Here is a 13,928-nt window from a genome sequence, read left to right on the forward strand (position 1 = left end):
GTAAAATTAGTTAAAGTTAATAGTACCATTTTTATAAAACTTCTTTTGAATATCAGAATTCTCAAGCAATATTTAGAAGCAATAAATCACCTTATCTCAAGATTTTTGAGCACAAATTTTGTTTTATGCACTTAAATAAAAAATCTCGTCAAGTTTCGAGATGTGTAAAGGGTGATACGAGCAGAATGATATGTCTGAAACTCTCGTGAGTAATAGTCTATGAAATTTGCAAAAAAATCTGTTTTAAAAAAATTCTTCATTCCTACACTAAAGGAAGCATTTCCATGTTAGAAATCATTAGGAAGGAGATATTATAGTTTCGTTGATTAAATCTAGGTAATATTAGTTAAAATTTGGACCACCTCATTGTACCATTTTTTAAAGCTTCTTTTGAAATTTTTTAATTCGAGCAATATTTAGAAATAATATATCACTTAATCTCAATATTTTCCGAGCACGAAATTTGTTTCCATATGTCTTATGCACCTAAATAAAAAAGTTTCATCAAGTTTCGAGAGGTATGGAGAGAGATACAAGCAAAATAATACTAGTTAATTATATGAATATAGCTAAAAAATTCGTGAGTAATAGTAGTCCATGAAATTTACAAAATTTGCAATTTTTTATAAATTCAAATATTCTACTAGCACAAAATTTATCATTACTTATTGATTAAGTTTTTAATTGATTTGATTTTCAACCTTAGTTGAAAATTTCCCACATCATCAAATAATATTTACGTATTATATATGTATGTATATGTAATCTATATCACATTGCCTTTTCCACGTAAAATAAATATTGTGAAATATCAAAATATCATTGTAAACCATGGAACAAGAACATAATTATTGAGAGTTACATCTTGAAAATGTAAACCATGGAACAATAATCACATAGAAATACATTGTCATTTTGATTATTATAAAATAGAAATAATTAAGTTGGTGGAAAAATTATATGTAATGACGTGCTATTTCAGTCATGTATTTAATTAGAGAACAACTTTAATATTTTTACCAAATTATAAGTATAAATAAATTCTCTCTCAAAGTTCTTCGGTAGCACAAAAAAAAAAAAAAAAAAAACACATGGAGAGTAGCTTGCTTTACCAAGCTGCCCGGAAAGGGAATGTCGCGGCATTAAGCGAACTTCAACTAGATAATTTAATTCTCGACAAGTTCTTCATCAATAATAGTTTTTCTGAGACACCTCTTCATGTGTTAGCTATGCTCGGTCATGTAGATTTTGTGAAGGAGCTCCTCAATCACAAGCCCGAACTCGCCAAGGAACTTGACATGTGGCGTTGCACGCTGCTCCACTTGGCAGTGGCGAACGACCACCTTGAAACAGTCAACCTATTACTTTCAGTCGTTGATTGTGAACTCTTGTGCACGACTTGGGATGAAGAAGAAAGAAACCCTCTTCATCTTGCTGCCATGAGAGGGCGAATTGATGTGTTGAGGGAGCTACTCAAAGTAGCTCCTAAGGCTGGTCAAGTCGGTTTGAAGGGTCAAAGTGGGACCATTTTGTATGTTTGTGTCAGGTATAATCAGTTGGAAGCTATGAAACTTTTGATGGATGTTATAGATGATTACCAATTTTGTGAATGCCAAAGATGATTATGGTATGACTATTTTGCATTTGGCAGTAACAAATAAACAAATTGAGGTATGTAACTTACTACGACTATTTTAATTAATGGACATACGTAATGTTTAGTGCATTTTGTTAGGAGTAATTAAATTGAATGGAATGAAAATTAGAAATTGATTTTAATTTTATTCTTTTCATTCTATTGTATTACTATTCTCATTTTTATTTTTTGTGTTCATTCCTATTACAATTTGAATCATTAACTAGTTTTGTTTTACTTTCAGAGGGTAAAATTTTGCTTACAAATACTAAAATTGAATAAGTTGATGCGGTCAATGCAAACATGTACACTGCACTGGACATTTTAGCACAAAGTCAGAGAAGCGAGAAAGACTTTGACATTGTAGAATCTCTTCGATCTTATGGAGCTTCACGAACCATAGATCAACCTGTACCTATGAAAAGGCCTATCATTCGAGATGCCATAGATAGCCACGAGATTCGTCATGATCATGTTCATAAAATACAAAAAATTCAAGAGGACAACAATGAAGAAAACAAAAATCCAAAAAACTGGCTAGCCAGAAAGAGGGAATCGTTAATGATTGTTTCATCCCTTATTGCCACCATGGTTATTCAAGCCGGAATAAGTCCTCCAGGCGGTCTTTGGGATGATCACGGCACCTCATATGACCAGTCAATTTTTAAAAATGCGACCCACTCTGCAGGAGAGTCAATAATAAGTTATTACCCAAGTAAATCATATTATCATATTTACTTAATTAGTAACACGGTGGGTTTCGTTGGATCATTGAGTATAATCTTATTGCTCGTTACAAGCTTGCCCTTTTGTCGCAAATTCTTGATGTGGATCTTAACAATGATTTTGTGGGGCATTATCAGTGCTATGACCATTACATACCTTGTTGCTATTCTTGTTGCTGCTCCACACAATGATGTGCTCACTATTCCATATAATTTGAGCACGTGTTTAGTAATAAGTTGGGTTGGAGTTATGTTAGTGATTGCATTACTTCATATGATTGGTTAAGGAGCTAATCATCATGAGAAGAAGATCAAGAAAACAAAACAATAGTAATGATGTGGAAACTACTTCATTATGATTGTAAGTATATATATATATACTAGGAGAAAGCTACGTATACTTAGTTTTATGTTAGATGTTTATAATATAATTAAGAATAATTCAATAAATAATCATATAATTTAATTTATTATTTAGAGAAATTGGTGAAGAGTGAAATACACCAACTTGGAAATTTATTAAGAATTTGACAGTAATTATAGAAAAGATTTGGAGAAATTGGTGAAGAGTGAAATACTGCATGGCTAGTTTATTTTTCACTGATAATTTTTTCTCCATTTTTCTTCTACTGGGTTTTACAACTCAAAAGAGCCTAGGAAGAGTGAAGGAGGTGTGGCCATAATACTGACCAACAATATTCTTCCTGAAACATGCACACAAATTTCAAGCAATGCTATATTAAAGATTTACAGATTAAAAGTTAAATAAACATTTTTTTAGTTATTAAAAAAGGTAGTGAAGCAAAAAAGATTCAATTATATGAATTCCTAAAGAACAATCATTACCTTAAAAGAGTAGGTGATCAATACTTTTGTTTAGGTGAAAAAAGTAGTAAATTTAACAGGATATTCGGGATACAAAACAACTGAATTGCTTGTACATGAATGAGAGTTTCTTTTTCTCCAATTGACTGAACTTTGCTCAACAAAATACCATCTCAACACAAAGGAACAACAAGACTCAAGAATGAAAGTACAAAATATAATTACACACTAATGCACCAGTCATGTGGATTATGATAAATTACTTGCGCACCACCACCATCGTCGTCATTTGGATCTCCAGCTTGTATCATCACCTTACACCTATAGCCAGTAGACATTTTAATTACATCCATAATCATGTTTATGAGTAATAACTATCACAGTTTGAGAAAACACTAATGCACCTGATTGAAGGATATGTGAGAAAGGTAGCAACACTCTTAGAGACTGCACCTAACACAAATGCTGAAAAATTCAGAAAGAGCTTCAGGATATATATCTTTGTTTTAGATGATAGAAAACTGTATATTGAAGATAATTTATGAATCAATATACAATCTCAACCTAATTTCTCTTTGATTAAATAGTGTTACGTTATAGATAACACATGAAAATACTAAAACTTTAAAAGTTGAATTAAATAATCTATTGAATTCTTATCTTCTAAGCTTGAAGAATGCTAGAAACAACACACCTAAAAAGCAGGGTTCCAAGTCAGGGTTCCAAGTCAGTAACATGGACATTCCAAGTCCATCAAATGCATCACTCCAAGTTCCCTCTGTAAGCGTCTTCCACAGTCCTTTGAATTTTTCAAAGGTAGTTGTTTGCATCCTTAAGGCAGTTGTATCTAAGGACTCCATAGAAGTAAATGGTAATTAGATAGTCTTAACACATTTATAGAAAAGAGAGTACAATCACAATCAATTGGCGGCTTCACAATGGAGTATCACCTAACACTTTAAAGGATGATAACACAGGACCACATACAGCATAGCATGCTAAACTACATCAATGCCAAGACTAATAATGCTGCTGAAAATGAAAATAAAAACATTTTATAATATAATAATTGATTAGTGTGGAAGTGTCTTAAACAGGACTCTTATTTGCATATTTCCCTTCAAGATGAGAAAAAAGTTGTTTGTCCTTTATTATATGGAAACATAAGAGTAAAAATCACCATTAAAAGTGAAAAAAATGCCATGAAACAGATGTGTAAACAAATAAATAAAAGATGAATCGAAGGTTTAAACTCAAAGAAAATGCTTCCTCACCATGTACTCAAAAATTAGGACCACTTCATCGTTTTCTTAGATAACCTCGTTCAATTTCATGATATTGGGATGACTCAATCTTCGGAGGACCTGTAGAAGTATGAGTTTATGAAACTTCAATGCTTTGAGGATTACATGTAGCGTGCAACAAAGAAACATAAATTCTCCACAGAACATACCTTTATTTCTCGTAATCTCCAGTATTCTTCCCAAAAAAATTCATTGTCTAGACACGATCACAGAACATACCTTTATTTTTGTTCACGTGCGTCATCCTATCCCCTATTCTCCTCTTATTTTGATTTAAACGATCTCTTTCTCGGTCTCTGTCACGATCACGCTCTCGTTCTCGCTTGCTCTGATTTAAATAATCTCTTTTTGGGTCTCTCTCACAGCCTTGCTCTTATTCTCGCTCTCGATCCCGATCACTATCTCGATCTTACTTCTCACTCCCTCAATCCCTTATAGTCTCGCCGTTTCTTGTAACTCGACTGGTCCATCTTCCTCTGCCAAAAAAAATAATAATATTAGAGAATAAAAATGATTATTACTCAATCACAAGTAAGAAATGGAAAGAGAAAAGAAGAAAAGGCTTACTCAGGCGTATGAAAAATATACATATATATTTTCTTATAAATTATTATTTATAAAATGAAGAGATTTATTTTTCATCCATCTAATATTCCACTCAATCGCAAGTAAGAAAGAGAATGAAAAAGAAAGAAGAGGCTTAATGTATATACTATTTTTGGAATGCAAGTAAGAAAGAGAATGAGAAAGGAAAAAGAGGCCTAGGGTTGCCTTCAAATCAACCAGTATCAAACCCGAACCCTAATAAGAATCTTAAGAATGGACTTATGAGATTTATGATATAATAAAATAGTACCTTGAAGGTGAAGAGAGACAGGGGCCTGGTAGACGTCGGAGCTAGGTGTCTTGGGAGAGAAGGAAGAAGGTGACATAGTTTTGGAGTTTGATTGTGGTGCCTCTCTTCGTTGTTCTCAATCACAGAGAAGGAAAAACAAAATTGGGTTTAAAAATAGAATTGTAAATCTTCAATCGTTTTAGTATATTTTAATTTTAGTATATTTTAGGTTTATCACAATATAAGAATTATTTGTAAATCTTCAATATTAAATTAAGAATTATTTTTGAATAAAAAACTTAAAAAAAGAAAAAATCACTCAAGAATTTCTGAAAAACCAAGAATTCTGTTATATAGCCACACTTTATATAGAATAGATATATATATATATACTAGGGTGGACGGTGGAAAATGCTGACTGCATCTCGCAACTGTTCAGGCATCCTCTCTACTACACTCAACAGTCGAGTCATGGATTCTGCAGTAATTTCATATAGCTGGATGTATTCCATTGCACTCTCTATTGCTGAGATACCATTGTGCACGCGTTAGAGGTAAACTTCTTGTTGAGGTGTTAACGGAGCCCGAATACTAAATCTCCAACCATTTACACTTGACCGGGTAATGGTAATCATGTCTGTAGGCAGTGGGGAAGTTAGAGGTAGTTCAAAACGTCTTCTTTGTCCATTTGAAAGATTATGAACTTCAGGACTTCAACTTCGAACTCAGGATGCATGAGATTGGTTCTCAGAGTTGCTCGATGAGCCGTTGCTATTACTAGATGAACCGTTAATTGCAGTATCATTTTCCAATATTGGCTATTGATACATAGTAGATAATGCATTTGAAGAACGCATTTTATGTTTATTATGCAAATAATCAAAGCATAACACCTTTATATGAATAGAAATCACCTGTCCCCAACTCTCTATTCCATTCCTGTCCCAACAATAAAAAATTGACATTTGTCCATTTTATTTATTTTATATTAACTCCAAATGTTCCGTTAGTAGGGTTAGTCATAAAGCAATAATTATTATTACATTGGAAATTAATATCTGTTCATTTGGTTAGTGTACAAAATTACACTATTTTGTTTCAAATTTACAATTTTATAAAAACTATTTTTATAATTTTATTTTCATTTATAAAATTGGTATATACTCTGTTATAATTTTTTTTTTGCAACAACTCTGTTATAGTATTTTAATTATATTAGGTAAAAGTTACGTGCATAAATATTAGTTTTATTTAAAGTTTAGTTCTTTATTTTTCTTAGATTTCTATTAATAAAGGTATGATTATGTAAATAATTTGTTTTCTTAAAATAATATTTGTGTTATTATATTTGGTTAATCAAATATAATTGTGTTATTATATTTTCATAACAATATATGAAAATAATATTTATTATTTACTTAGAGAATTTAGAGGAACAATATATGTGTTTTGCAAAATTTAAAGCAAATATTATGTAACGAAAATTAAAGAAAATGTGCGATCTTAAAATGGAAAAAGAAATTATTAAATAAAGTCTTAAAATAAAAAATATATTTACAATAAAATATTTATATGATTACACGTAATTTCATAAATCATCATGTGAAAGTTAACAGCATGTATGAAAATTGAACCGAAAATTAACAGCTCATAATTTCAAATGCATTTTCTAATTTACACCTTTCTTTTTGTACAAAATATCTAGACTCTAATTACTTCAAAGAAAGAATCAGGACAAAAGAAAGGAAGAAAGAAACAGAAAGAAGAAGATGTAGAATGACTGATCAATTGAAAATAGTAACTTATTGGCACCATAGTACCTTATTGGCACTATTTTTGAGTATTGGTTAAGAAAATTTCCCCACTCTGGTGGAGGATTCCATGCTGATAAAAGCATATCTGACTTTGCATTGGGCAAGCAGTTTCAGACAACAAAATATTTAGTAGTGAAAAGAGCGACTCCAACATCCTTGCAATCTCGGTCAAAGTCATAAATCTGTATTAAAGAAAAAAAGAAAACTATGTCAAACTAAGTTTTAAATGCTACCTTAGGAAGGGATATAAAATAATGTTTGATCTAATCTTTTATTGACAAGAACTTCATAAGCAACCCAACAAATACAATAAGAAATACTTTAAAATTCAGTATTTCTTCCATCATGTTTATTATATAAATAAATAGCAATGGCAAACAAAATCTTGAAACTTATCTATCAGAAAGTCTGCAACCTTTGCACGTTTAACACATTCATATCCTTCCTAACTCACCAAAAAATTAAATTAGTGTAAGTATAACCACAGACTAAGGAATAGAAAAATGGTTTATAATAAAGTCAAAATATAGTTAACTTTTACACTTAATGGAAAGAAAAAAGAAGGGAAGATCACAAGTCAAATGAGAAAATATGGGTATATGTTGAAGGCAAACAATTATTATAAATTGTAAACTCTTTCCGGATAATAATCTTTAAGGAATATGACATTGGCCAAGATTGTAAAAAATAAGAAAAGAAAAATACAAAGGCAATTGCTTAATCACTTCAAATCACTTAAATTTAAACGTGCACAGGGACATTCCAAACATGTAGGCCAGTGCTGCAATACATGTAACCAAATACACTCAACTGGAGATATATTCGTGATAACCAATCATCGAATGCATTGACCAACCCCAACAGTCGTTATTTTATATGAACATAGGGTATTAGTATCACCAAAGGATAATGATCTGGGAGCTTACAAGCAGTTTATCAGCTAGAGGAGCTTTCCAGGAGCCAAACCTTTGAAGATCAAGAATCTACATTCAAGTACAAATAGAGATAATAATCCCAGTCAATCAATCTCCTATTTCATTCGGGATAGAACTATACTATATACACAAACATACCACGGGGTGACATAGGAACTGGGTTCTTCAATTTCCTATAGAAGTTATTTAGCCAAGTACCTACTACTATGTTCTGCCTTTCCCACACAAACTTTTCCATCAGAACTTATTTCACACAAGGATGTGACAAATCAATGAGTTGAGAAAGAACATATCCCCATTACTGAGAAATGAAAATAAACACCATACATTTTAATTCAGTGTACCTTTTGGAAAGCATAAAGAAAAAAACATATATTTTACATCTTTCGAAGCCAGCTCGCAAACTACATTATGTTGTTTAAATTTAAACAGTCTAAACGCCACAAACCTGACTCTTTTTGTTGGGGTGTTTCTCAACCCAACTAATAAATTGCTCAATCTTCTCCTCGATTTTCTTTTCAATTTCCAAATCTCCACATTGGACCTATAAAATAAGAGATGTGTGAAGAAGTACATAAAATACCTATGATTTACATAAACACGTGAGAACTTCATTTGATAGCACATAGAAATAGCAGCCATACAAGTAAAAGTCATCTAGTTGTAAGAAAAATATAGTAATCATCCAAGGAACATGTGTTGAATAAGTAAGAAATTACATATGTGATTACTTATAATCATAACAAAGTATGACTACTACAACAAAATATAAGAACTATCAATGATGAAAACACAAATACTTACATATGTAATATCAAAAAGTTCCAAATCCGCATCTTTGGGCCTCACAAGACCAACATCTCGATGAAACAAAACTGTACGAAGTATGCCTGCAGTCGATTTGAAGACAATGTAATGAGGTAAAAAGGAAATACAAATGAAAACGTATTGATTCAAAGGTAGACATCATAACTTTAAAGACTAAGAAGACCTCAACAACAAAGAAAGGCCATTGTGCATCGTTATATCATCTAAACACGATGGCCAAGTTTCTAGAAAGTATCCGAAGTATTTTGGATAAAATGATCAACTACCAAAATGACTCCCTTTTTGGTTTCTTATTTAGATGATAGTGGCAGAAAAATCATTTGAAGTAAAAATAAAAGCAGTTACATTTAAATATTTCTCATCATAAGACAACACTTCCGACCATATTGATCTTAAAAGTTGTTCACTTACAGAAACTTTGATGTCATTGGCTAAAGGCCAATACAATAACTTTAAAGCCAAATAATGTTTGAACCAGAATCAGAGGAAACATATGAGCAAGCATTATTATTAATGATTCCAAGAAAAATTTCACAGTTGAATGCATACATAATTAATCCCAAATACAGAGCCCGTTCCTAGCACAAGTCAGTTAAAGCATACCAAAGTCCAAAACCACTCTGCCTTAATTAAGCTCTATTTTGTTCTAAACCTTACTACTATGCTATGATCAAGGATCAAGCAGCTTATGTTCTAAAAGTTTTGCATAAGGTTTTACTCCTAAGATGAATTATCAAAAGCAATTGACCTATCTAAACAAAGCAATTCAATTTACAGAACAAAAAACAAGTAACTAATTATCATCAGATTAATATTCAATTAAGAAAAAGTTACAAGAAGAGCCCAACTGAGATGGAATAACAAACAAATATAGGAAACTTACAGCGCAAAACCTCTTGTATCTCAAATTCAAAGTCACCCACTTCCTGAAAATAAATAAAGTTTAAAACTTCAAAATCAAAATTCACACAAAACCCAATTCATAAATGAAAATAGATAACAATCCCAGTCAATCAAATTCTCATATTTAATTTGGGATAGAACTATACTATATACACAAACATACCACAGGGTGACATAGGAACTGGGTTCTTCAATTTCCTATAGAAGTTATTTAGCCAAGTACCTACTACTATGTTCTGCCTTTCCCACACATGCAGAATTTCTTTCAAGCATTCCCATCTACACCAACAAACAAAATACCATTAATACTCCATCAGTCCAATCACCAAGCAGAATTTCTTTTAAGCATTCCCATCTACACCAACAAACAAAATCCATTGAGAACGAAAAACTATCTGAAATCAAGGAGGAAGAAGATGAGAATGGTGAACACGGTGAATTGGGTTGGGTTTGAAATCCATGTTTTGGGCGTAAAGATACTAACCGATTCTCGTGTCGAATATACCAAAAAAGAAGTCTGGAGTCAGATCTACGGGCCTTGGGGCTAGTAGTGGCGGCGGGGTGCTGGGGTGGATTCATCTCCAATAGCAGATCAGCGAAAAAACATTTTGCAAGTGAATGAGTCGAACTGACTCAGACTTGAAAGAGTAGTAGAAGAAAGAAGCAGAAGAAGAAGTTGTACAAGTCTTTGGTAAATCACAAATTTGAAACCTCTGCACTCAGTGACTGAAGCAACTGAAATCGCAATTTTCAATTGGAAAGTAGCGATTAAGAACCCGTTCTTTATGCCTTCAATCGTCGACTCCAACCGATGGAAAAAAAAAATCGATTGACCTCCGAGACTTCTTCATCACAGTCGTTCAGATTGGGATTGGGAGAGTGAAATTCTTCAATCGTCGACTCCAATCGAGGGGAAAAAATCGATTGACCTTTGAGACTTCCTCATCACAAAGCTCACCTTAAAGATGTTCAGATTGCGATCGGGAGAGTTAAATGGAAGAGTCGATTGGTTTTTAATTTTTTTGAACTTTTTTTTTTTCAAATAAGATTAATAGTTAACGGCTTTAGAAGAGATCCATTTGTAAAATAAAAAGGATCGTCCTTGACGTTAAAAAAAAATCGTTAAACCAAGAATTACTGTTAGATAACCACTTTTAATATATAAAGATATATATATATATACTAGGTGAATGTACGTGCCGAGCCACGTATTGATAGTTTTATTTAAGATTTTAGTCTTTTTAAGATTTTGAATATATTTTATTTTTAAAGATTTCAAATTTTTTGTTTGAAAAAATTAAATATTTATATTTGAAATATTATTTAATAATGTATTAAAAATAATATTAGTGTAATTATAAAATTGTAAATAAATTTATTATTGGAGTAGTAAATTATTCTATTTAGTTCTTTTTTTAACATAGCATTGTAATGTAAGTTTATATCTATAAATATTCTGTAAAGTGTTAATATTATATGAACATCTGTATTTATAAAGCTAAAAAGTGGGTCAATGACAAAAGTGGTATTTCTGCAATCACACAAAGATAGAAGTGGTATTTCTGCTAAACCATGACACTTGAATCATTGGGGCGAATTAACACCAACCAATAAGAAAGAAAAAAAAAACACAGAGAACAGTTTCAAGGTAGAGTATTGTGTTTAATATATGAGTTTGCACGATCAGATTTAGAACAATTACAAATAATGAGAAAGTAGATACATAATTAAATCTAATCAAATTTAAATTCAAATAGTATACGATTTAGATATTTTTAATTAATCTATTTAATATTTAATAATTATTTAGTCAAAAAAAATATCTACAAACATCATAGTGAAAAAAATAATAACAATAAAAAAAATAGTTATCCTTATATAATAGAAAAATAGAAAAATTAAATTTTATCATCAATTAAAATTAATAATTATACGTGTATAATCAATAGGTTAAAAAAAAGAGTATTGACCTATATTATTGATAGATATATAGATTATGGAGTGCAAACACTTGGACTACATTTGATGACTCTCTATTGCCAAAAATTTCTTCATGTTAGAATAGAAAAGAAATTAATAAAGCAATTAAAAAGAATAACATCACATTATGCATAGGAATCAAAAAAAAAAATAAAGATTTTTTTAAAAAATAAATAAAAAAAATTATTAATATTCTCCCAAGATAGGTTTGTTAGAGAGATATATGGTTAAGATGATTTTTTTAATGTAAAAAGAGATTATTAATATTTAAAAGATTGTTTAATTTTTTGGGTTTAATTATTGGGTTTATTTGTTAACGGGAGATCAAACCTAATCGTTAAATTTAACAGAATATTCTTTTTTATTTTTAAGTATATTCTGTTAAACCAAGAAATGTCGTTAAATAGGCACTTTTAATATATAAAGATACTTGTTTGGAAATATAAGTGAAAGTATTGTTTAAACAAAACAACTGTAAGTATTGTTTCTATCAGAGTATTTGATAAATAAATTATATAATGTATGATTTATTTAAGTGTAATTCTTCTTTGGTTGATTAGAATTAAGTGTACATAAAAGAGTTATTACGGAAATGATTGTTTTTGGAATTTAAATCTATGTTATGGTTGTTAAGAATTTGATTAATACTAATTCGTATGAGAGAAATGAGTTAGAAATGTTTGGATTTAGTTTGGGCCAAGTGGGAGTTACAAAACTCCAAAAATAAGCTTGCTGAAAATTGCACCAGGTGACATGTTAATCATGCATCATGTAACCTGAAGTAGTCTCTTAGACAAAAACATTATTGAAAGTTTGGTTTTTGGTCCTAGCTTTTGTGTAACCCCCAAACCACCTCCTTTAATTCATTTTACATCTAATTAAGAGCCTATAATAGCCATGGGTGGATGGTATTTGATTTTCAAGTGTGATCAACCTAAATACTATATAAAGAGGTCTAAGGTGCTCATTTGAATGATGGATTTTTTATCAACAAAAGTACTATACTAGAAACACTAAGCCTTGATAATTTCTAAAACTATTTCTTAGAGAATTCTCTTAGTGCTTAGAGATAGGAGAAATAAGCTTTTAGACAAAGGTATTTATACCCTGTTCAAGTCATAGTTATCCTTAGTATTTTACAGTACTCAAGGTTGTGAGTGAGAGTTCTTTTCATCTCTTTCTTGTTCTTATATATTGTATTGTACTCTTCATCTTTTTTTTTAATCTTTTTTATGTACATATAATATATGTTGTGCACTCAAACATAGACAAGAACACAAATGCAAGATGAACAATAGGTCTGAAACATGAACCAATGAAATAGTAAACCAAAAAAACTAAAATGACAGCAAGATTAGCGAGGTTCAGTCACAAGTCTTGGATAAAACTTGTGCCTAATCCCCAGGTAGAAACAACTCTGTTGGCTATGATGTTTTGATTAATGAATGGTAAGAATTACAACTTACAAACAATTAGAACAAGTACACAAAGAACACTAGTGGTGATTCGCACCAATTACAAACATAATCTCACTTGAGGCAATCCAATCAAACACATGGAAATGCATTTTACAGCCCTCAAACTCAATGAGAATTCATCTCAATAACACACTGTTTTTCTTTGTGTAGCACCCTTACTAACTTGATCTCTCTCACTTAGTTTGTTGCAAAACTTTCTATATATAGTACTCGGTTAGTTAGGACAACACTAACCGATTTAACTGCCAACTGTCAAGGCAGTTAGTTGAGTTGTTTAAGTGTTCTAAACCCCACAATTTCCACTTAGTTTAGTACACTTTAACAACATAAAAATCCAAGCCATGAAAGTAACCAACAGAATTGATCTAAAGTCCAATGAGTATGAATCTCAGTTGAGACTCTTGTTTGAGTTGATGTTAAGCAAGTCTAGACAAAGTCTAAACTTGTCTTCAGTCAAACTCTTTGTAAAAACATTAGCATAGTTTTCTTGAGTGTTGATCTTCCTCACAGAGACAATTTTGGATTGAATCACATCTCTAATAAAGTACATCTTGATGTCAATATGTTTGGTCATCTCATGAAACATGAGATTTTTCATGAGATGTAGTGCACTTTCATTATCACAGTGCACAGTCACATCGTCTGAGTTGATGTTGAGCTCACAT

General features: G+C 31.1%; 1 protein-coding gene and 3 long non-coding RNA genes across 10 annotated transcripts; 1 reads left to right on the forward strand and 3 right to left on the reverse strand.

Moving 5' to 3' along the window:
* Positions 1-1,091: 1,091 nt before the first annotated feature.
* LOC115718092 (ankyrin repeat-containing protein BDA1-like) lies at positions 1,092-1,622 on the forward strand. The gene has a single exon (XM_030647055.1). It carries the CDS (start codon positions 1,092-1,094, stop codon positions 1,620-1,622), a length of 531 nt encoding a protein of 176 aa, XP_030502915.1.
* Positions 1,623-2,854: 1,232 nt separating this feature from the next.
* LOC133032513 (uncharacterized) lies at positions 2,855-3,904 on the reverse strand. The gene is made up of 3 exons (XR_009685144.1): positions 3,881-3,904; positions 3,591-3,651; positions 2,855-3,507 (listed from the first exon to the last, which is right to left on the reverse strand). It is a non-coding gene; the product is annotated as an uncharacterized LOC133032513 (long non-coding RNA).
* Positions 3,899-6,330, reverse strand: LOC115706506 (uncharacterized). Its single transcript, XR_009685143.1, has 3 exons — positions 5,347-6,330; positions 4,461-4,966; positions 3,899-4,033 (listed from the first exon to the last, which is right to left on the reverse strand). It is a non-coding gene; the product is annotated as an uncharacterized LOC115706506 (long non-coding RNA).
* A 516-nt stretch (positions 6,331-6,846) lies between these two features.
* LOC133031794 (uncharacterized) lies at positions 6,847-10,859 on the reverse strand. 7 transcript variants are annotated; one of them, XR_009684873.1, is made up of 8 exons: positions 10,290-10,859; positions 9,969-10,160; positions 9,786-9,828; positions 8,879-8,964; positions 8,523-8,618; positions 8,213-8,375; positions 8,066-8,122; positions 6,847-7,321 (listed from the first exon to the last, which is right to left on the reverse strand). It is a non-coding gene; the product is annotated as an uncharacterized LOC133031794 (long non-coding RNA). The 7 variants fall into 7 exon arrangements; XR_009684876.1 differs by lacking the exon at positions 8,213-8,375 and having other exon boundaries at positions 10,290-10,858; XR_009684875.1 differs by lacking the exon at positions 6,847-7,321 and adding an exon at positions 7,328-7,584 and having other exon boundaries at positions 8,213-8,618.
* Positions 10,860-13,928: the final 3,069 nt, after the last annotated feature.

This window comes from Cannabis sativa, chromosome X, assembly GCF_029168945.1.
Source record: "Cannabis sativa cultivar Pink pepper isolate KNU-18-1 chromosome X, ASM2916894v1, whole genome shotgun sequence".
NCBI lineage: Eukaryota > Viridiplantae > Streptophyta > Magnoliopsida > Rosales > Cannabaceae > Cannabis > Cannabis sativa.

Bases quoted from the DNA above. Each gene is read 5' to 3' on its own strand.
- LOC115718092 (XM_030647055.1), top strand. From the start codon at position 1,092: ATGGAGAGTAGCTTGCTTTACCAAGCTGCCCGGAAAGGGAATGTCGCG.